This window comes from Eumetopias jubatus, unplaced genomic scaffold (assembly GCF_037043125.1).
Source record: "Eumetopias jubatus isolate StellerSeaLion01/CBP00866 unplaced genomic scaffold, mEumJub1_p1.0 scaffold_12, whole genome shotgun sequence".
Lineage (NCBI taxonomy): Eukaryota > Metazoa > Chordata > Mammalia > Carnivora > Otariidae > Eumetopias > Eumetopias jubatus.
In genome coordinates this window covers 37,760,831-37,786,090 of record NW_028274818.1, presented here as the reverse complement: position 1 = coordinate 37,786,090, position 25,260 = coordinate 37,760,831, and the positions used below count along the sequence as shown (strand labels likewise).

At 35.3% G+C, this 25,260-nt stretch overlaps 1 protein-coding gene across 2 annotated transcripts in view; it reads right to left on the bottom strand.

Annotated features, from left to right (window-relative positions):
• PPP2R5A (protein phosphatase 2 regulatory subunit B'alpha) overlaps nt 1-25,260 on the bottom strand; it is a 65,197-nt gene that overhangs the window by 5,905 nt on the left and 34,032 nt on the right. For both annotated transcript variants that reach the window (XM_028125797.2, XM_088016952.1), the window contains exons 4-8: nt 11,685-11,777; nt 7,611-7,741; nt 6,475-6,534; nt 5,469-5,577; nt 4,769-4,822 (exon numbers count right to left, since the gene is read on the bottom strand). In XM_028125797.2, the coding sequence (XP_027981598.1) occupies nt 4,769-4,822; nt 5,469-5,577; nt 6,475-6,534; nt 7,611-7,741; nt 11,685-11,777 (447 nt within the window). The remainder of the gene's footprint in view (nt 1-4,768; nt 4,823-5,468; nt 5,578-6,474; nt 6,535-7,610; nt 7,742-11,684; nt 11,778-25,260) is intronic.

Genomic DNA, 25,260 nt, shown 5'->3' with positions numbered 1-25,260 from the left:
ACTGATAAGAGCAACTAAAACAAGATGATAGCACAGAAACTGACAAAAAGATATGAAATAGGGATGCTTGGCTGGCTCAGTAAGAGCATGTGACTCTTGGGGTCATGAGTTCAGCCCCACGTTGGGTAGAAAGCTTAAAGAAAACATGGGAGGTATGAAATAGAGGAGTATCTACACTCGTGTAAATGGGGTTTAGTATGACAATGATAGCATTTCAGTTCCATGGGAAATAGATGAATTAGCCAATTAAGTGGTGGTACTTGGACTGCTATTTAGAAAGAAAAAATTGTGGCTCTGCTGGTAGCCAGACTCCTAAAATTATCTTCCATGATCCTTACTTCCTGAATTCACACACTTGTGTAATCCAATCCCAAGTTGGGCTGGCCTAGTAACTTGCTTCTAACCAACAGAATGCGGCCAAAGGGACAGAGTATCATTCCCATGAGTAAGTTACAATAGATTGTGACTTACAGCTTACTAGCCGACTCTAGAGCCTTCTTGTCTTGCAAACTTTGATAAAGCAAACATATGCTGGAGAGGCCCACATGACAAGGAACTGAGGGTGGCCTCTAGCCAAGAGCCAGCTTCGAATTTGAGGCCCTCAGTCCAACAGCACTTGAAGAACTGAATTCTGCCAATACACACTGGACTCACAAGCAGATCCTTCCTCTTGTAATCCTTTCTATGAGACCCCAGCCTGGGCCAACACCTTGACTGCAGCCTTGCAAGAGACCTTAAAGCAGAGGACCCAGCTACATAATGCCTGGATTCGTGCTTCACAGAAACAATGAAATAATAAATGTTTTTGTTTTAAGCCACTAAATTTTGTGATAATTTGTTAGCAATAGAAACTAATACATTTTTTACCCTTGTCACATACAAAATTCAGTTTCAAATGGTGTTCAAATGAGTTAAATGGTGGCCCCCCCAAAAGGTATGTCCATGTCCTAATCTCTAGAACCTATGAATGTGACTTATTTGGAAAATGAGCCTTTGCAAATATAATTAGTAAAGGATCTCAAGATGAGATCATCCTGGATTATCTGGGTAGGCCCTAAATCCAGTGACATGTCCTTATAAAAGCACAAACAGGACAGACAGAAGCAGCAGCAGTATGAGATTGCAGCCATGCCACAAGCTGAGGAACACCTGGAGACAGCAGAAACTGGAAGACGCAAGGAATGGCATCTCCCCTAGAGCATCTGGAGGGAGTGCAGCCCTGCTGCCCTTTTGGACTTCTGACCTTCAGAACTCTGAGAATAAATTTGTTATTTTAAGCCACCAAGTTTGTGGTAATTCATCATGGCAGCCCTAGGAAACTATTACTGATGGAATAAAATTTTTATAGGTAAAAACTAAATCCATAAAATAACTAGGATACTGGAGAATATTGGGGTGCCTAGGTGGCTTAGTTGGTTAAGCATCGGACTCTTATTTTGGATCAGGTCATGACCTCAGGGTTTGAGATCAAGCACCACATGGGGCTCTGTGCTGGGTGTGGAGCCTGCTTATTAAGATTCTCTCCCTCTGTCCCTCCACCTCCCCTCACTCCCGCACCCACCACTCTCTCTTAAAAGATTTTTCTTAGCATGACATCAAAGCCAAAAACCATGATGATGAATAGATTCCACTACATAATTTATTTTTTTTAGTTCTTTAAGGGTAAAGATTAAAAACTATATTCAAACTTAGAAACTCCAAATGGATAAAAACTTTTTGCAAACTATTAACAGGAAAATGATTAAAAGTAGGCAAACGACCCAAAAATGTAAATGACCAATAACTATATAAAAGGATGGCTTAATCCTTGTAGTAATAATAAAAAAAAGCATATTAAAATAGTATTTCATACCAGGTGCCTGGGTGGCTCAGTTAAACATCTTTGACTCAGGACATGATCTCAGGATCCTGGGATCCAGCTCCAAGTCAGGCTTCCTGCTCAATGGGGAGTCTCCTTTTCCCCCTCCCTCTCCTTTCACTCATGCTCTCTCTCTCCAAGTAAATATAAAATCTTTAAAAAATAATATTTCAGGGGCGCATGGGTGGCTCATGTGGTTAAGCGTCTGCATTCAGCTCAGGTCATGATCCCAGAATCCGGGAATTGAGCCCCGCATCGGGCTCCCTGCTCAGTGGGGAGCCTGCTTCTCCCTCTCCCTCTGCCTGCCGCTCCCCCTGCTCGTGCTCCCTCTCGCTAGCAAATAAATAAAATCTTTAAAAAAAATTTAAAAAATATTTCACACCTATTTGACTAGCAAAAATTTTCTAAAGCTTAATTTTCAGCATTGGCCAGGGTGAGGGAAAAGGCATCTTCAGACTCTGGACTGAAATATTAAATTGTTGAAACTTTTTGGAAGGCAACTTGGGATATGTTAAAATTTCCATGTACTCTTTGACCCAGCCACATGGTTTTAATTTTAATGATTTTTAAACATTTATATACATGGGACACCTGGCTGGTTCAGTTGATAGAGATGCAACTCTTAATCTCGGGGTCATGAGTTTGAGCCCCAACTGGGTGTAGAGATTACATAAAAATTTTTTTAAATACTTAAAAAAATTCATGTACAGTAAAAAAAAATTTTTTTTGGTGTGCTGTCCTGCGGGCTTTTATACACACATAGATTTCAAGACTTTTATACACACACAGGTGTTTTTTTTTTTTTATTACCAGCACCACAGACAGACACAAAAATTCCAACACCCTAAACATCCCCTCACCCAGCAACATGTTTCAACTATTCATGTGCCCATTAACTGAAGATTAAATGTGTTATGGAATTTGATGTTACCAGTGAAAACAATGAAAGAGATTAACGTGGTAAGGTAGCCACATTATACTGAGAAGTGAAAAAACCTGGTCAGCACTGTCCCACTGTTTAACCTACACATATGTATGCATAGAAAAAATTTCTAGGAATATATTCACCAAAGATGGTTATCTTTTAGGGAACAAGATTTTAAGGAATTTCCTCTAACTTGTGCTTTATGATTTTGTATTGTGTGAACCAAATTAATACACGTTATTTTCATAAACAGAAGTAACAATAAAGTCATTTCCATTTTAGAAAAATAATTTCAATTGAAGATACAGGTACACAAATAATGTAATAAACTAGCCAAAGCTCTGACTTATTTATAATTTGTAGGAAGCTTTGATATGAACACCAGGTTTCTAGAGAATGAGTGTGAAGGCTCAAACCCAAGTATCATGGCCATAATTTGGGTGCTGAATGGCCTGTGGTAGAAACTGCCAGATCTATGTATCTACAAATCTTTATGAATTGAAAAATATTTTCCTTTGTCAACTTGGACATTTACCTTCCCCTACCTCCTCATCCTGTTTCTATTTCCATTAACTCAGCTCACGTAAGACAGACATCTAGCCATCATCCCCCTCTCCAATCTACTCTTTAAAAAGAAATCACCTATCTTCTCCCCTACCCACCCCATATTAATTTATATTTATATTACATCTGTCTATAATGCAATTATGAACCATGACTTATTATGTTATGGGTTTTGTCTTAATTCTGAGGAGAGGTACCATGGATTTATATTAAGTTTTAATTCACTTTAGAAGTTTATGTGGTTTCATGTGAATACGAGGCTTCTAATTCTCCTGATTTATCTTTAAAAACTGGTTTTTTTTAGCTGTTTCCAGAAAGATCTGCAAGTCTAAAAGTTCAAAAACTCACAAGTAGTAGGGAGTGGAAAAATATCTCTTGTTCCTTTACAGGAAGGAAGTTCAAGTCAGAGGAAGAGCACTAAGTTCATAATCTTTTCAAGCATGCCTAAGGATAGCCTAAGTAACTTCATAAAAGAAAATCTTATTTAAATCCTTCAAATCTTTTGCTATTCTTCAAGAACTCTTAAGTTTAAATATTTAGATTTAGGATGCCTTGAAAACATTCTCTCAAAATACTCACTTCACCAATGTTAAAAGGTTGTTCTGTTTGCTTTCATACTTTTCTATTTTCTCCCTACCTTTTCTTTTCTTGGATCTTCAATTTTCATAACATTTTTATTCTCTCCTGATTCTTCTCATTGTAGGCAAACAGAATTCAAAGACTGAACTGCTATGTTGATTCATAAACAACCTTTATTCCAAGATTACATCTTGATCACCAAAGGCAAGGAAATGTTTCCAATCCCTATCATGTGGTTTATCATTAATAAGAGGGAAAATCCTATTTCTAAAAACAAAGCAAAACTCCAAGGACTCTCACAGTATGTTTTAATTTTAAAAGGTGAATGAAGGTAGCCTGGGTGGCTCAGTCGACTGGGCATCCAACTCTTGTTTTCAGCTCATGTCATGGGATGGAGCCCCAAGTAGGGCTCCATGCTCAGTGGGGAGTCTGCTTGAGATTCTCTCCCTCTCTCTATGCCCCTCCCTCAGCTCATGTGCACACTCTTTCTCTAAAAATAAGTATATCTTAAAAAAAAAAAGGTGAACGAAGAATAAAAAGATTACCAGTGAAGATAATATGCATATAAAATTTCACTGCAGTCATTGGATCCTGTCATCAAACATCTCAACTATGATATTTTAATATTAATCTATATTTATGTTATTCAAGATACAACTTCTAACTTGTGAGAACTCCCCCTCCCAACACTGTTGTTTCAATGCAGATTAACTTAACATTCCTTCTAAAGGACTTTAAAGTATATTACTACTACTCTTTGACAACTTTACAATGGTATAAAGAAAGGTACAACAAAATGCTACAATGCACATTAGAGACATAAAAAGAAATAGAACACTTACTGGTTCTGTTAGTGTAGTATCCTTCTCCAGGAACTGTACGACACAGTAGGCTAGCTAAAATGTAAGGGACAGTTTATAAATATTAATGAATGAAATAACAGTGATACAGGATTTTTATATTTAGTTAACAAAAAGGACTACCTCATTTTAATACATTTTACTCTATCTCAATACATAAACATGAATATACTCACTACTGTGTAACTTTTAACCTTGAAAGTAACTTCTAGGTCAAAAAATATGTTCTTTTTTCAGTAATTACCTTCTGAATGTAAAGTTAAGTGAAACAAGACTAAAGCTAACATTTAAGTTTTTCAGCATGTTTCTGCATGTATACCTGTACTGACAGGGTATTATTCTCTAAATACTCATGGAGACTAAAATCACTGTCCAACTATGCTATCTATGCTAGATGGAACATTCTGCAGATATGTGGGACTCATTCAAAGTCAGGGCCTGGACCAGAAAAGAAAACTTGATGTTATCTCTCTTATATTTACACTTAAAGTGCACTGAGCTTATTTAATAAAGCTAAATATCATAATACTTTTAAATTATAAGGAAAATTTGCCTTGAGCAATTTACAAAGCAAATTGCTTAATTATACCTAAAATTGCTGCCTTAATATTTCTCAATTTCTCTGCCTTTATATCAGCCTTTGAAACAATATCCATTTCATTTGAAATTTTCTGAAACTTACCTGAGCATGAAACAAAGCTAATCCTTTTGCAGTATGCATAGGAATAAGAACCTTCATTAGAAATTGTTTATGTTCTGCTTTCAGTGGCAATGCAAAGCCATTGATAATACTGGAGGGAAAAAAAGGCAGGGGGAAGGGTTAAGTAGTTACTACTTTATTTCCAAAAATTGTATCTATGATCGCATAAGGAATAGTGTTCTGCTTCAATCCTGGTGTTGAATGACTTACCCATCTTCAAACAAGTCTGGTTCCTCTAAGTCATTCAATGATCCCAAAAGAAAACTGGGACTGCCAATTAAAGTCCCACTAAGTAATTTCTACCTTCATTTTCTATAAAGCCTATCACTTTATTTATGCATTATTGCCTTTATTCTCCTACCTAAAGCCACAGGGGAGTCAATATCACAATGCTGTTAGAACTTTCAATATTTTCTGAAGCGAAAAGTATTTTCTGACGTAAATTTTGAAGTTTCTCCTACTTTGCTGAAAGATCTGAAATTAAGAATTTTCTCCATAATCATTCTCTAACTATAAATAGAGGGGGCCTAATCTCAAGTTAATACTGCTATGTGATGAGTAAGGAAGGCAAAATGTTCATGTAAACTAAAAGGTTATAGATTCTTCTAAAAAGAACAGATGGATTAGGACTGGCTTATCAATATCTCAACAAGAATTCTTATAAGTTTATCAAAGATTCACAATAGTTTACTTCATTTCTTCCCAATCAAATCCTAGAAGTTTCTGAGGCAGTCTGGCAAGATCAGGCATAAAACATGCCACAGCTTCAAAAGCAGGCAGCCTATTCTAAAACAGATGTCTTGCATGGCCAAGTACTTTAATATGCTGACCGCTTAAAAGCTATAAAAAGAATTCAGTTGAGAAACCATGTCTTGTGCTCTATATTTAAACTCTAAAATACAAAATAATTTCTCCACCCCAGCGAAGATTCTAATACATAAAACATTCAAAGTTATTTAACTCTTTAAAAACAAAAAAACTGACTTACCTTCCTAATATTTCAAGGAGTTCAGCAACACCATTGAAATGTTCTGTTTCATATATAAACCTGAATTTAAAATAAAGATAGATGTAATGAAAACTCAAACATTAGAAAACTAAACTGAGAGAAGAGGCAGAAAGGTAAAGAAATCAATCCTAAGGGCAACTATAAGAAACGTACAAGCATGCTTCAGGAATTCTTTGTAAACTATTTTGTCCCAAATTAGTTACTTCTTTAGCTAAAACTAGCCACAAAGATAGTGGAATATTATTTCACCTGGAATATTTTATTTTACCTAAAAATTTAAAAGAAAGATGGGTTTTCTCAAGGAAACACTTTTCAAAATAGGAAACCTCCACCCATAGGAAAATCCATGAGAAAAAGACCCATATGTAATAAAGCCACTTTTATTCATAGCTTTGCTAAACCTAAACTACACAGGCTGCCTAGCTTTCCAAGATTAGGTTTGCTATTAAAGCAGGAAGTCATAAACGCAAATGACTACAGGACAGGGAAGGTGTTAAATGAGTAAAGTGGACTTAGGAGAGAAGGACAGAGACCTGCAGAAAGATGCGCTCTCTAGGGGAGACAGCTGTTACTGATTTGATTTCTAATTGTTACAACGTGGGAATGCTAGCCTAATTCTGCCAGATTTCCAATGAAAACAAACAAACCAAACCTGAAATATGGGTATATTAAAGCTAAATCTCCTAATTAGAAGGAACTACTTAACAGATTATCATTTATAAAATAGTGAAAATATAGGCTCCATATAAATTTAATTAGCTTTGTCAGAAAAACAAATGAAAGTACTTTCAAGAGCAAATGATTTAAACAATATTTATACATATTTTCTTAAGAAGCTCAAAGAAGTAACTAGACAAATTCAATGAATTTTAAACATGAACACTGGTATTACCTATTAAAAACAGTCTTCATTACTACTATCCACTCACATGAGTAGTTACAAGTTTCTAAAAAGTTATATGCAACCAAATGACACCCACAAAATATGCTAAAAATAACTCAAATACTATCAATTAACAGAGTTCAGATACTAAAAATTAATCTAAAGGAAGTGGAATAAAAAGAAAACATGGAGGGGGAAAAAAGTGCTGTATATGAATATATGACAAGTTTACCTGAGGAAAATGTTGTTAATTTGTTTTCTGATGAATGCTCTTAATCCAAGAAATTTCCCATAAATTCGGTGCAGAACAGTCTTCAGGAAGTCACGTTCTCTGGGATCTTCACTATCAAAAAGCTCCAGGAGCTTTAAAAAAAATCTGAGAAATTACTTTTTAAAAATAATTGAGCTAAAACTTCACTTTTTTTTAATTTGATTTAGAGATAAACCATGAAATCTTTAAAACATTTTTTAAAGATTCTTAAAGATTCTGCCTTAGGTTGATTTTATTCTTGCTAAATAATGAAGCTAAAGAAAAGCTTAAGGAATATTTCTTTTCACTTCATTTCAAAAAACATAATAATATAAACCCTTCAAAAAAAAGTGGGATTTTTTTTTATTTTTGCCTTGCCACTCATTTTAAAATTCTATTCTTGACTACTAACCATGGCTCATAATTTTAGAGTGTTGAGATTTGAGAGATTTTTAGTGCTAATAATTTAAAATGACATACAAAAATCTTAAGCTTGCAAACTGCAAGTCATTATAAATAAATGAAGTTTAAAAAGTACACATGTGCAAATGAGTATTTACAGTTTACTAGAATGATTTATACAAACCAAAGCTGTTTTGTGGTTTTACACTAAAAATCAAGTCAGCAGATACATGCTAATAGAGCAAAAATCATTCGTGAAATAATGAAATAAAAGATGAGAGACCACAGATTTTTAAAGTCACCTTAGCAACCGGCTGCAAAATTTTAAACCAGTTCAAACTGGCCAAATCATCATTTTCCTATACCTCTCTACACAACTCTTCAGCAAAGGCAGGATAAAGAGATCTATGAAAAATTTAAAGTCAAAAGCTCAAATTTCCATTTTTAAAATGGTAAAGTGAATTTCTTCTGTCAAAAAATGGCATTACTGTATTTTAAATAAAACATTTGATTTTTGGGGCACCTGGGTGGCTCAGTCGGTTAAGTGACTGCCCTCGTTCAGGTCATGATCCTGGAGTCCCAGGATCAAGTCCCATATCGGGCTCCCTGCTCGGCGGGGAGTCTGCTTCTCCCCCTGACTCTCCCCTCTCTCATGCTCTCTCTCTCTCTCAATAAATAAAATCCTTAAAAAAAATAATTTGATTTTCTTAGGAAAAAATTTTAAAATACTCCCTTCTCTATAGAATATAATTACATATATGAAGTCATCAAGAAATTCTATGTTCTGTACTTTGATATTGATAATTACAGTCAAGATGGCAAGCTCAGAACCTGAAAGTTCTTTTCCCATTCTGTCTTGAATTATATGTAACTGTTTACATATACATCTCTTCTACTAGAGTGAATATTTTTTGAGGGCAGTGATGACTTTAGTCATATTTATATGTCCTTAAACAAGTGTCTTGTTTATAGTTTGCATTCTTTGTTCACTAGGTTATTAAAGTCCTGAATGAGGCTCTAGCCAAAAATACCTAGAGTATAAGAATTTGTGTTTATATACCTAATAAATTCAGTTCAAATTATTCTAATTAAAAATGGCTAAACTACTCACTTGAGACAGTCAAATCCAAGTTTCTGATGTTGGGTTTACTTAGAAGATAAGCTTTCAAATTAATGAAAGGGGCCCCTAATTGTTAAGGCTGACATGTTTAATTCAAGAACAAATATAATCTAGTACAAGCTGATCCTCAGGAGAAAATATTAAACTAGAGAATAGCTGTTAACCAAGTTTCAAATCTATTTAAAGAAACCTATTTTAAAGTATTAATCTAAATAAAATAATCTATTTAGAAATATAAATAGATATAAATAAATAAATATAAATTCATGTAATAAAACACATATAAACCTCATCATCAAGAAATTGTTTCTTATTCTGGCTGTGATACTTATATCTAACTGCTTTTAAGGGTAATTCATAACCTCTGAGCTTTTTCATCATTGATAAAATGAGGAAGGTTGAGCCTAATCTTGTTTTTGTTTTTTTTTTTTAAGTGAAGGTAATATCATAGTCTAGTTCCAATCCTGACTGTCCCAGCCACTAGCTGTGTGGAATTAGACATAGTCTAGTTCTTTATAAGCATAGAAGAACAGTGCCTGGCACATAAAAATATGCACTCAATAATTCTTAGCTTCCTTTTTTCTTCTGAAATCCTATGACTTGAACATAACTTGGAATTATGCAAGTGTTTTTTTCTCTTGAAATAATGAATGTCCACATTTATACTTAAGTTTTTTTTCCTGTACTTTTAAGTCTTAAAATTACCACATAATCAAATAATTTCAAAATACAAAAGCTGAGAATTCCCTTATATACAAAAGTAACATAAGAATAAGAGAAGTGATCTATGAAAGCATAGTCATCTAAACTGCTAAGAACAAATTATTGGGCTTTGGCTTTCAGATAGTTCAGGTATTCAGGGAAGGTAGAAAATGGGTCCCACTCTCACAGTTTTCTTCTTGATCCCCCTCAAACCCACAGAATAATCCAGCAGCAGAAATACCTCAAGCTCCAGACTGAAGAAGCACTAATGCAACTGTTCCTCTCAACCTGCTTTTTATCTTAAACACAATTTAATATGGTATTACAGAGTTCCTTAATATACTATATTCCTTCTGTAGCACACAAGAGCTACAGAAGGAAATAAATGTGCATTTATTTGCAATTACCAAAACAAAGCTCCATCTAATCTCATTTTTACTTGTGAATGAAATGTAAATTTTACTGTTAGCACACACCTAATATTTCTTCATAATTTGAGGAACGGCTTGAATGGCTGAAGGACATATTCTTGACAATATTCTCCATTAATCAATATACTCACAGCAACTAGTCAGAATACTTCATGTATAGAGGTCAGAGGTAGGTATAAATGACCAAAAATCAATTCCAAATATGTGGAAGTCACGTTTGTAGAATCTTTAACATACAGTGGTGGTAAGAGGTTCGAAAAGGCCCTCCCAACAACTTTAATCCCAGCCTTAGCACTGGGTTCATCACTACCCTATCACTCATCTTCTACCTTTCTTGAAAATGCAAACAACTTTAGAAGAGGGGAGCATCAAATTCCTAATGAGACCTTACATACTGATAAGTTTCCAGAGAAAAAATGAACATAGAAAGATCTGGTCTACTTCACAATCTTGTCTAGGGCCAGCCAATTCCCCATAGTTAAAAAGAGGCTTTTACATTGTTGAAAAGATTTTGAAAATAAAAATGAACACATTCTGAGAAATTAATTTTCAGTATGTAGGTTCCAAAAAATAATAGCTAATAACCAATTTATAAAATAAAAGAAGGGGGAGCCTAGGTGGTTCAGTCATTTGAGTGGCCGATTCTTGATTTCAGCTTGTCATGATCTCAGGGTCCTGGGATTGAGCCCTGTGTCAGGCTCCGTGATCAACAGGAAGTCTGTTTGAGGTTCTCTCTCTCCTGCTCCTCCCCCCACTTGTGCGTGCTCTCTCTCTCAAACAAATAAATCTTAAAAAATAAAAATAAAAAAGAATAAATAAAAGAAGGCATCACATTATGTTTCACTCTATTTCCTTTTCTTCTTAAAGATCCCATTTATCTGTGGCTTAGGAACTGGGTGGCTAGAATGCCTAAGGTGGGAAGGGGAAAGGAAAAAGGAAAGGTCACTGGTAATTAGTAACAGGAAAGGAGCCTAATGCCCAAACTCCTAAACAATGATTCCATTTCCATTTTTTCTGTCATTTCAAAGACACAATGCTTAAAACATATGTCAAAGTTCAAGTTCAAAGACTTAAAAATTTAAAAGAAGGCTTCTTTAGATTGAATGATCATAACAAATTTTCTCAGATTGTCCAGAAAGGCTTGCTTTTCTGGTCTTTATAAATACTGAAAATTCAGTATTGGATAAGATAATTCAATTGACTTCATTAGAAGTTCACTCTTGCTTAAAATACTCTTGTATTCTCAAAGCTACTTCACCTTTATCCTAATTGTCTGGTAAGAGTATTACATACTGTTAAAGTGAAATAAACCATTTAAGTTTTGAAAGACTATTTTAATCAAATTAATAAGTCATTGCTAAGACAAATATAAGAAAATTTAAGACATTAAGAATTCCTTACCTGTTGTACGAATTTCTGATCAATGTATCGCTTTGCAATGCTAGGCTGGAAATCGGGGCTCTCCAAAAATCTTAAGAAGAATTCATACACCAACTATGAAAGAAAGTCAAATAAAAGTTAAGATGATGCCTATAAAATTTTACCCAAATTTATCCCTTCATACTAAACATACCTTCCCTACCACCCTTGGAGGGAGATTTCCGACCTCATTAGAAAATGTGATGAGTTGGTAACAATTTGGCTCCTAAGCTCCTGAAATTACAGGAGCTAGAAAATAAAAAGGACACCTGTAAATTTTTTAACTAAGAAAAACTATTTTGCAGTCCATACTCACTGGGAACATGTTCTTTCTCCAGTGGACTCCGAACCCACCTCAATTTAATCTCCAGAGTTCTTTAAATACAGGATCAGAAACCTCCGGATAAGAATAAACTGAATTGTAAGGGGTGTGTATCAAAAACAATAAAAAGCAAAAAAAACTTCACATCTTTCTATAAAACTATAGTGGGAAAAAATTAAATCAAAATCAGCATACCTTATTTGCATGTGGGAAGTAATGAACTAAATTATGTAGATTCAGGGTTCAGGAAGGAATGTCTGTTTACTACAGTGAATAAACTAGAAGTCACAGCAGGACGTCTACTTAAGAAGCGCCAAGCATCTAGGGGCACCTGGGTGGCTCAGTTAAGCATCGGACTCTTAGTATAGGCTTAGGTCATGAGCACAGGGTTGTGAGACTAAGCCCCTCACTGGGCTCTGTGCTGGACATGGAGCCAGCTCCCCTCTCCCCCTCCCTGCCCCCTCTCTTTCTCTTAAAAAAATTATATATATATAATATATATATAAAAATATATAATATATATTACATTTAAATATATATACACTAATACATATAAATATAAATATATATATGAGTGCAAAGCATCTTAAAAGTAATAGGAAATGTTCACTCGCTGCACAAATCAGAATTAAAAGTACGGTTTAGTGCACCTGGGTGGCTCTGCCTTCGGCTCGGGTCATGATCTCTGGGTCCTGGAATTGAGCCCTGCATGGGGCTCCCTGTTCAGTGCGGAGCCTGCTTCTCCCTCTCCTTCTGTCCCTCCCCCTGACCCCACCGCTCATGCTCTCTCTCTCTTCTCTCAAATAAATAAAATCTTAAAAAAAAAAAAGTAAGGTTTAGTTAACTTGCCTCCATCACACCTACATCTATCTTTTAAGAAGAAAGGAAAATACACAAGTTTTTTTTTTATTGTAACCTAACATCTATAAAATGCAGGAGTATAGCCCCAAATGTGCTTTAATTTATAAGCTATAAAACAACGTATTAATCTAGTGCCCTAAAAGTGAAAAAGGAAGATTACATCGCAAAGTAAAAATAGTCATTCAATTAACATTTAGGTAGTCAGGCCACATATAGAAGGGAGAAAAAAAAAAAGATTGCTACACTAAATTTACAGACATTACAACACACACAAAAAAACATTACCAGATCTGGGCCTTATCATTCACCATAGAATAACAAATTTTTACTACTATGAGTTCAATAATATTCTAAGCCTAACAACAGTTTTGGGAGCTGAATAAATGTTTTTGTGTGAGGCATCTTTGCCCAACTATCCAAAGGAGTGATGCTTATCTGATCTAATTATTATCTTTTAGTTGTTAAGTATGACATTATAACACGAAAACAGAAACTGATATCAGTTTTTACTTATAAATAATCTTCTAATCAACCAATCATACAAATAATTTTGCTTTGGGTTGCACACATGCAAAAAGATACAAAAATGATCAGAGTCCTCTGAAGAGTTAGTAAGGTCTCATGGACTGCTACAGATTTTCACTGGCTACTCAGTGCCTGTTTTTCATGTCCAATACTGGCCTACTGTGATATTGTGATATAAGAAAATATATACTTGGTCTTCGTCTCTGGTTATTGCCACAGAGCTCCTAAAACCCTTGGAATTTCCTGAGTGATAAGGGGTAAGAGAAGCATTTTTTGTTATTTATAAGAAGTCCCTTTCAAACATGCTTGAGTTTAAGTTAATGTGGTAACTCCAGAGGGATGAAGCCTGGTTATCACAGGAAACGTGATGATGAGAGGGTTGAAACTTTCAGCCCCAACTCTCCATCCTCCAGGGAGGGGAGAGAGGCTGGAAGTTGAGTTCAATCACCACTGGCCAGTGTTAATGAATCATGTTCACATAATGGGACCACCATCAAAATCCTCAACAAAGGGGTTTGGAGAACTCCTGGGTGGGGGAACACATCAAGGTGATGGGAGGGTGGTACATGGAGCCCCTTTTCCATACCTTAACCTATGCATCTCTTTCATTTGGCTGTTCCTGACTTGTATCCTTTATAATAAAGTGGTAAGTAACAATAAGTGAAGTGTTTCCCTGTGTTCTATGGGCAGTTATGGCAAATTATCAAACCTGAGGAGTGGGTCGTGGGAACCCCAGACTTAGAGCCAGTTGGTCAAAAGTACAAGAGGCCAAGACTCGTGACTGCCATGTGAAGTGGGGCGTGGTCTCATGGGACTGAGCCCTTAACCTGTGTGTCTGTGGTAACTCTGGGTCATTAGTGTCAGAAATGAATAAATTATAGGACATGCAGTTGGTGTTCACAGAGAAGTGGTGAATTTCTTGGTGTGGAAAATCGACACATTTGGTGTCAGAAGTTTTCCTTTTAGCTATGTATACTGTGAACAGATACTGAGCACTGTATAGCTCCAAAAAAGCTCATTCACTTGTTAGGGAGAGAAGACAAAACTGGAAACATAGAAAATGGTATATACACAAAAATTATATGGCACAGGGGCATAGGGTGGGGCTCAGGCAGTTGGCGTAGGCAGTTGAGCGTCTGACTCTTGGGTGGCTCAGGCAGTTGAGTGGCTGACTGGGTGGCTCAGGCAGTTAGCTGAGCGTCTGACTCTTGATATCAGCTCAGGTCATGATCTCAGGATCATGAGATCGAGCCCCGTGTTGGGCTCTGCACTCAGCAGGGAGTCTGCTTGAAATTCTCTCTCCCTCTGTCCCTCCCCTCGCCTTTGTTATTAAAAAAAAATCTTAAAAAAACTATATGGCCCAGACTATGAGTGAAGGAGACATTTAGAAAAGGGCTATATCATTGTGGAATTAAGTCAGTAAGAAAAGTTTTAAGGAGGACTTGCAACTTGAGCCCTACATTTGATTTGATTTTGGATAAGCCAAGAAGAAAAAGGGCTTATTATAGAAAGGTAGGACATGTCTTGAGAAGTAGATGGGTGTAGGTTATGGGTTCGTGGGTATGGAATCAGAGACTCAGAATCTTTATACAGATCCTTAGTTCAGTGGAAGTTAAGATTTGTGGTAAGGTGGGACCAGGTTAAACATGAGTCAAGTATGGCATGCACTAGCCTATATACTCTACCTCTTAAGATCTGCATCAGATATATAGGGCTTAAGGCTTAATACCACTAAAAATAATCACATGTCTTTTGGGAGACTTGCTGAATCCTCTAAATCACATATTCAGTTGAAACCTATGCCTATCACAGATACATTATTATTCCTTACATAGTTTTCATCTCCATCATTTACCCGACACAGTGAACATTAAGTGACCAGTCAAGATTAGCAGCAAAGTGCTTTTATGCAGCCAACTCAGCACTACTGAAGAGATGATAACAAAAGGTTATCTAATAAACACATGCTGAGTAATGTTAGACAGAAGTAAAATAAACACTAGTGATCTACAGAGCTGAAAACCTTCAAGATGGCACAATTAAGACTTTGCTTCTATAAAATGGTACCCTGTCCCTATGGTCATGCTCTCTATACTCTTTATCCTGCATTACTTTTTTTCTTGTATTTATCAGACCCTGACAGAGTATTATTTTTCATTCTTTTCCACTAGAATATAAAAGATTTTGCTTTTTCGTTCAATACTTTACCCCCAATATTTAGAAGAATGCCTTGAACACAATATTTACTGGATGAATAAAAATCATAGTTGTGGAGAGACTGTTTCTGTGTAATTACTAAAGTTCCTCTATATTCTTCTATATGAAGAAATAATTTGCTCTAAGAATCTAAGAAACAGTGCTGCAAAGAACAATAGATACTTTCAGCAATGGAGTTATTTCTCTAGTAAACTGGAAAATTTCACATATGTTCAACGTATGGCTGGTCCTTCTACTTCTGTGAACCAAAAAAATACCCTAAAAGATGTAAGTACAAAATGTAAAAAGGTAACTAAAAATGGGTAATCTTACCATTCTACTACTCCATAATGACCATGTCTTTCCTAAGGTAGTTAAAATATGTAAAATTCTGATCTTCACCAATAAACGACTTTAGAAGGTACAGCACAAACACATAGATGATTAAAGTATCTGAAAATAAGATCTATACAAAAAGCTAAAGGAACCAGAAATGTTTGGCCCAGAGAGGCAAAAAGACTAAGAAGCAACTTCAATGAACTGTATATACAGAAAAGGCTCTCTTCAAGGAATATGGTGGCCCAATGTTTTCCAAACTCTATCAAGAGGAAACTTTTTTTTTTTTAAGATTTTATTTGTCAGAGGGAGAGAGAGAGAAAGAGCACAGGCAGGGGGAGTGGCAGGCAGAGGGAGAATCAAGCTCCCCGCTGAGCAAGGAGCCGGATGCAGGACTTCATCCCATGACCCTGGGATTATGATCTGAGCTGAAGGAAGACACTTAATCGAGTGAGCCACCCAGGCGTCCCAATTTAAATGGGTTTTAAAATTGATTTAATATATGAAAGAATTCATGTGAGACCTAACATATACTGAACTAAATGAGATGTGCCTAAACACTGAATCTAAGAGCTATTTGAATGAGAAGGTGTACACTGTAAAATGTAAAATGTGTATGTTTCCAGTTTAAATTTCTAATTGTAGAGGACAAAAAGAAGAGTTTCTAGTCCCTAAATACAGGTTATTCTTAAAAAGGTCTATGTTTTAGGCAGCACCCTACATAATTACATCTTAAGTATCTGTACCACTAAAGAAAATAACTAATAAAAGAAAATTAAAATACTACATAATCTGCCTGTATTCCAGGCTAATACAGCAGCCAAGCCTCCCTAATTATCTAAAAGTCAGTGTACAGAAAATTATAATCTTGTTTGTCCTCAATAAATACAAAGCAATAATACTTAGGAAAGAAAATAAAAAATAATTTATAACTGTTAATTAATAATTACCATATAATACATTTTGTAAATTAAAAGATGACCAGTCACCTACTACTAAAACAGTTTTTCTTTGTTTCTTTCATTTATTCCATTTTTCCATTGCTTATTAGTATTTCCATTACAGTGTGAAAAAAAGTAAAAAGACAAACTATAACTTAGCACACTTTTAGGAAATTCATGAACAGCGTTGGGGAAACAAAATTTCGAAAGGTTTTGAAATTATTTGTGATTATTCCCCTCATTAATTTAAGGTTTATTTTTCATCCTATCAAATCAATTTCTAAAATCAAGTATCTGACAAGCTAAATGTAAAATGTAAACTTCTAATACAGAAAAATTTCAGGTGAATTGATTTAAAGTACGTTAACAGGAAAACTTTCATTGAGCAAATTTCCTCAGTGCTACAACTGTCTACAATTTCATTTATCAGAGCAGCTTTAATATTCCACCCTAAAAAAAGATGATTACATAATGATGTAGCAACAATATTCTGACAGATCCTATGAATCAGCCTACTCAGCATTTAGTAGTTTCTGATGTCCCTAAGACCATTTAATTGCCAAATTTTATTTTATTTTATTTTATTTTTTTAAAGATTTTATTTATTTATTTGAGAGACAGAGAGAATGAGAGAGAAAGCACATGAGATGGGGGGAGGGTCAGAGGGAGAAGCAGACTCCCCGCTGAGCAGGGAGCCCGATGCGGGACTCGATCCCGGGACTCCAGGACCATGACCTGAGCCGAAGGCAGTCGCTTAACCAACTGAGCCACCCAGGCGCCCTAATTGCCAAATTTTAAAACTGTATACTAAGTTTTAGTTACGAGAAAGATTTTTAACTATAAACATATATATCTAGGGCAGTCTTTTCAGCGGGGTCATGAAGGTATGAAAATTTCTTGTGTGTGTCTGTGTATTCTGTCTTGGGAGAAAACCCATTTTTTAAAATCGTATTTTGAAAGCAACTCACCACCTCCTAAAATTTTAAGAACTGCTAGTTTCAGGGAATTCAAATGAAACTTCAAATCATTCCAGTGAAAAATAGAAAGCATATTGTTTGGCTGAATTTTCACTGTTAATTTCCATGAGCATATAAAAATATCTTAATGGAGATACTATTTTTAGAAATTCAAAGACTGAGGAAACTTTTTCAGATTATCCAACTACATGTGATTAAAAAAGATATAACTTACCAGCTAGTAAGAATTTCATGCTTTTAAAACCTTTGCATTATTAAATATAGTATCATTAATTTTATATCACCTATGGTCTCAAATTTTACACAAAGTGGTGTATGACGCTATTAAAGAAGTTTTCCACCTCAGATTTTCTAGTTCTGTAAGCTCTAATGTGCTGATAAATCTTAAAATTTTTATCAGCTTTTGCTAATCCTAGGATTCCTCTTTCACTTTATTTAGATATATATGTGCTAAAAAGAATAAATAAGTAAATGAGGCAGACTATTAAAGTGTCCCAAAGAGTTAAAATATAAATTTCTTTCTCTTGTCTTTTAAAATAAAATGTAATGACCACTAAAAATATTAAGTCCTGGCAAAATAAAAATCAACAATGTAATTGGAAGTAACAGTTAGCACCCACATATAAAGCAGGGTTTCTCTCTACCTCCCAGGAACTATATAGAAAATAGCTGATGTTGCTGATTATCCATCCTATTGTCATTAAAAACATATCATTTTTCATTTTACTCAAGACAGACTCTTCCCTCCAATGATTCTAGCCTGTGGCAGGCATTGTTGGTTGACTAATATAATACCCATTCCCTTCCTCTCAACTGTCTCTAATACTGTCAGTCTGCCTTACAACTAGAGTAATCAAAAAAGGAAAAAGGGAATGGAGATAAGAAAGATGAACAACAGTCCAACAGAAAAAAGAGATTAAAAAAAATAAGACTTTAAGAGAAAGTAAGAGACACAGAGAGCCAAAGAAGAGCCTACATATGAATAGCTGGCCTCCCCAAAGAAAAACAAAGCAGTGCAACAAAAGAAATACTAAAAACTATTACTTAAGAAAACTTTTCAGAAATAAAAATAAAAATAAAAGTGGATTTTTATAGTGAAATAGTACTATTCAACTGAGAAAATTTATCTACAAAAATCAACACTTATGTATGACCAGTAAAGTACCTGGCCATTAAAGGAAAAACATCCTTTAGGCATCCAAGCAAAAAAACCCAAGTCTTTATATAAGGGAAAGAAAATCAGACTGAAATCAGAAGACAATGGAATAACGTATTTAAGGTACCTAAGGAAAGATGAATCAAGGATTTTATATCAAATCAGGTTGATCTTTAAAAATTAAAGCTACACACAAATTGTTGTTATACATGCAAAACTCAGGGGATAATATTCCCATGAGTTCCTCTACTAAAGAATGAGCTCCAGGGGCACCTGGCTGGTTCAGCTGGAAGACCATGTTACTCTTGATCTTAGGGTTTGTGAGTTTGAGCCCCACACTGGGTGTAGAGATTACTTTAAATAAAAACTTAAAAAAAAATGAGCTCCAAATTACCAAGAAATAATTAGAGAAACTTTGACATAAGGAATGATGGTAAAATTAAATATATTACCTGTATAACTAATAAAAAGCAATGGGCATAAAGGTAACAGAATAGTAGTATACAAGAGTTACATGTTCTAACCATGTAAGTATTACACAATAAAAAATATAAAGTTGAGGGAGGGGACAGAGAAGAGTGTATGGAAAGCAGAAGCTTTGAATTGCTATATAGGTATTTCTTGGATTATTACTTTACATTAGATGCTAGGTAAACAGCAAGTGGGAGAAGAGACTATTTGGTAATTTAAGTATTGTTCATGCTAGGGAACCAATAAATGAGCTATAAGAGAAAGAACCAAGAGTTATCATATATCATATAAAGGTATCAGCATAAAGGTAACAATAAAAACAAAAATACACTTCTTCCCACGTACCAAAAGTACTTATCTTTTAAGAAAACAAGGGAAAAGAAGACAGTATAGTTTAAAAAACTGTGCTAGTTTCCTATGCATACAGTATCCCATTCAATCTTTATACAATCTTGTTTTATTCCAGTTTTATAAAGGAGGATGCAGAGAAGTTAAGCGGCTTAACCAGGTCATACAGGTAGAAAAGTATAAAAACTGGGATTTAAGTAGAGGTCTGTCACTAGAATAATTTCTATTTCACCATGCTTTGTAATAATAATTCTCTTACTTGTTAGAATTTGTATATATAAACTTCTGTTCCATTTAACTAAGCCACATCCATACCTATATAATTATATCATTAAAAACTCACTTATGAGGGCTAAGAAAGAAAAAGTATGGCTAGTTGAATTATTTGGAAGATCTAATTTACTGGTGTTACAATGAAGCTAAAAAGGTATGAATTAAGCCTCATTAAGAATTGGTATGTATTTATTTTAGGGCCACAGACTATATTTAAGATAAAGCTTTTGGGGCGCCTGGGTGGCTCAGTCGTTAAGCGTCTGCCTTCGGCTCAGGTCATGATCCCAGGGTCCTGGGATCGAGCCCCGCATCGGGTTCCCTGCTCGGCTGGAAGCCTGCTTCTCCCTCTCCCATTCACCCTGCTTGTGTTCCTGCTCTCACTGTGTCTCCGTCAAATAAATAAAAATCTTAAAAAAAAAAATTAAAAAAAAAGATAAAGCTTTTAAAAATTAAGAGCAAGTACTCTGGAATAATACCGGAGGTGTAAACCTAATTCAGCCATTTATTACTTTTATAATCTTGGGCAGGATTCTTAATCTCTTTTAGCTTCATATAAGCTTATGTATAAAATGTGATTATATTTTTTAAAAATTTTTTATTTAAATTCATTATAGTTGACATACAGTGTATTATTAGTTTCAGGGGTAGAATTTAGTGATTCATCAGTTGCATATAACACCCAGTGCTCATTACATCAAGTGCCCTCCTTACTGTCCATCGTGAATATTATGGTGTTACCAAAAGGATTAAATGAGATAATGTATGTAAAGCAGTTGTCACTATCTCTGAAACACCTAAGTGCTCAATAGTTATTGGTATTGCTATAATATAGCTAATCATGATCAGCAGCCTTATAAATGAGTACCATTGGTTATATGTAGACATCTTCATTAAATTCTCTAGAAAAACATATCATTGTGCTTGCCTACAGATTTCAGGTCATTAATATTATTTTTAAGATATAAAATTTGAAGCATTAAAGGCAAGAGTCCTTTCAACATTTACTTGAACATTACTCAGAGCCTTGCTTTAAAATAAGAAAGTGTCATTTGAATATTCTCAGAGTATTTTAACTAGACAACTGGGGAACAAAAACCAATGATCATTAAGACTAGATATATAAAAACACGTGCAAAAGAAACACTATACACATGTGAGTATAGTATTTTATGGCTATAATGGAATCTCTGTAACAGTTTGTAAGTAGTGTAAGATGATCTACCCTAAATTCTACCTAAAGAGTTCTAGTTACTAAAAATGAACTAAAGTAGTGCCAATGTGATTCTACTGAATGAACCCTAGATGACATATTAAAGCCACATATTTGAGGGTATGTTTGAATGAGGCAGTTAGAGCTAGATAGAAATAGGGAAGGTTTAATGGAAGAATTGGTCCTGCCTATATAATAAGTTTATATTACCAATTTTCCAATTATATCTGAGTTGTGAACTGTCACACAATGGCATTTAGGTCAGGAAGACTATCCCTCCCTCAGTCTCAACTAAATAGACATGCTCCAGATAGAGACTTCTGAATAGCAGAGTGAGGACTTCAGTGACCTTGCTGACCCATAAAAACAACCCAAAACAATCTGAGCTGGCATAAGAAAGAATAAGTAATGTGAAGGTAGATAAATAAAGATTATCCAGGAGTGCTTGGCGGGGGGCTCAGTCGGTCAAGAGTCTGCTTTTGGCTCAGGTCATGATCTGAGGACCCTGGGATCGAGCCCCATGTCGGGCTTCCTGCTCAGTGGGGAGTCTGCTTCTCCTTCTCCCTCTGCCCCCTGCTTGTGTTCTCTCTCTCTCTCAAATAAACGAATAAAAATCCGAAAAAAAATTTTTTTCATTAAAAAGTACATCATAAGGGGGAATGTGACTAGTGCAGCCACTGTGGAAAACAGTATGGAGGTTCTCAAAAAATTAAAAATAGAACTACTCGGGCGCCTGGGTGGCTCAGTTGGTTAGGCGACTGCCTTCGGCTCAGGTCATGATCCTGGAGTCCCGGGATCGAGTCCCACATCGGGCTTCCTGCTCAGCAGGGAGTCTGCTTCTCCCTCTGACCCTCTTCCCTCTCGTGCTTTCTGTCTTTCTCTCTCTAAGAAATAAATAAAATCTTAGAAAAAAAAAATAGAACTACTCTACAATCCAGTAATTACACCAAAGAATATGAAAACACTAATTCAAAAAGATATATGCACCCCTATGTTAATTGCAGTGTAATTTACAACAGCCAAATTATAGAAGTAGCTTAAGTGTCCATTGATAAATGAATATGGATAAAGGAAATGTGGTGTGTGCACACACACACACACACACACACACACACACACACACACTACATACACATGGAATATTACTCAGCCATAAAGAAGATTGAAATCTTGCCGTCTGCAGCAACATGGATGGATCTAGAGAGTATAGTGCTAAGTGAAATAAATCAGTCAGAGGAAGACAAACACCGTATAACTTCACTCATATGTGGAATTTAAAAAAGAAAACAACAGAACAAAGAAGAAAGGAGACAAACCAGAAAACAGACTCTTAATTATAAAGAACAAACTGATGGTTACCACAGGGCAGGTGGGTGGGGGGAATGGGAGAAACAGATGAAGGGGATTAAGAGTAAACTTATCACAGCGAGCACTGAGTAATGTACAGAACTGTTGAATCACTACACTGTATACTTGAAACTAATATAACACTGTATATTAACTATACTGGAATTACAATTTTTAAAAAATCATAAGGAAGAGATAATACATTTACAGTACTGTACTGTATTTATCAAAGAAAATCTGCATATAAGTAGACCCATGCAGTTTAAATTCATGTTGTTCAAGGGTCAACTATACATAAATAAATATAAAAGACAGTATAAATGTATTTTATTTAAAGCGCCTGGGTGGCTCAGTCAGTTGAGCATCTGCCTTCAGCTCAGGTCATGATCCCGGGGTCCAGGGCTCCTTGCTCAGTGGGGAGCCTGCTTCTCCCCCTGCCTGCTCTGCCTGCCGCTTCCCCTGCTTGTGCTCTCTGACAAATAAATAAAATCTTTAAAAAAAAAAGTATTTTATTTATAACTCATTTATTCTACTGCTCTACAAGACAACCACATAAAGCAATAATTACAAAACTCTATCGGTGGGCATGTAAAAAGATCTAATTTGTGCAGCACCTGGATGGCTTAGTTAAGTGTCCAACTCTTGGTTTCGGCTCAGGTCATGATCTCAAAGTTGTGAAATTGAGCCCTATGTCCGGCTCCCTACTCAGTGAAGAGTCTGCTTCCCCTCTCCCTCTGCACACCTCCCCCCATGCTCTGTCTCTCAAATAAATAAATCTTTTTTTTTTTAAAGATTTTATTTATTTATTTGAGAGACAGAGAATGGGAGATAGAGAGCACGAGAGGGAAGAGGGTCAGAGGGAGAAGCAGACTCCCCGCTGAGCGGGGAGCCTGATGTGGGACTCGATCCCGGGACTCCAGGATCATGACCTGAGCCGAAGGCAGTTGCTTAACCAACTGAGCCACCCAGGCGCCCTCAAATAAATAAATCTTAAAAAAAGATCTAATTTGTATGATAATAATACCACAAAGGAGGTGGGGGAGGCAATGGAGGTATACTGGACCAAAATTGTGTATATTATTGAAATTAAGTTAGTATTCAACCAAACTAGATTGTTTTAAGATGCTAACTGTAATCCCCAGGGTAACTACTAAGAAAATAAAAAATACAGTTAAAAAAAACAAAGGCAGGGATGTCTGGGTGGTTCAATTGGTTAAGCACCTTTGGCTCAGGTCATGATCCCAGGATCCTGGGATCTTAATAAAAAAAAAAAAAGGAATTAAAATGGTACCCTAGAAAATACCTGTTTAATACAAAAAGCAGTAATGTAGAAAAACAAAAAGGTATAAAACATATAGAAAATAGCAAAATGGCAGATGTAAATCCTATCTAATTACATTAAATGTAAATGGATTAAACACTCCAATCAAAGGCGGAGATTGTTGAAACTGATTAAAAAAACATGATCCAACTTTTATAGGCAAAATTTAGATTCAAAGAAACAGATTAAAAGTAAAAGGATGAAAAAGATATATCATGCAAACAGTAACCAAAAGATAGGTGAAGTGCCTATACTAATATCAGAAAAAATAAACTTGAGAAACTTTGTAGGTTATAATGATAAGGACCATCCAGATGGAAGATATAACAATTATAAACATAAGCAGCTAACAGGGCCCCAAAATATCTCACTTTCAATAATGGATAGAATAAAAGGTCAACAAGGAAATGGAAGACTTGAATAACCTTATGAACCAATTAGACCTAAGAGATTTCTACAGAACACTCTACCAAACAACCACAGAACACAAATTCTTCTCAAGCACACATGAAACATTCTCCAGAATATACTGCATGTGAGGCCCTAATACAATCCTCAATGAACTTAAAGGATTGAAAACATTCAAAGTATGTTCTCCAACTACAATGAAATAATTAGAAATTAGTAACAGAAAAAAATGTGGTAGTCACAAGTATGTAGAAATTAAACAAATTCCTAAATAATAAAGAAGAAATCACAGGAAAACTAGAAAGTATGTGAGGTGAATGAAAACAAAAACACAACTTATCAAAATCTATGGGAAACATGTTAAAACAAAAACGGGTACGTAAATGTTCATAATAGCTCTTGTTACAATAAGCCAAAACATCCATCAACTGATTAATGGATAAACAAAATATGGTATATCCAGAAAATGAAATATTATTATCAGCAATTAAAAAGAATGAGGTATGGACACATGCAAGAACATTGCTCAACCTTGAAAATACTATGTTAAATAAAAGAACCCAGACACAAAAGGCCACATATTAAATGATTTCACTTATATTAAATATTCATAACAGGCAAATCCATAGAGACGGAAAGTAGATTAGTAGTTGTCAGGGACTGTGGGGTTAGGGGAATGGGAAGTGACTGCTAATGTAAAGGGGGATTCCACTTGGGGTGATGAAAAAATTCTAGAACTAGAAGTAGTGATGGCTGCACAGCATTGTGAATGTACTTAATGCCACTGAATGGTACACTTTAAAATGGTTTAAATGATAAAAGTTAAGTGTACTTTATCACAATAAAAAAAGTAAAAACATTTTGGG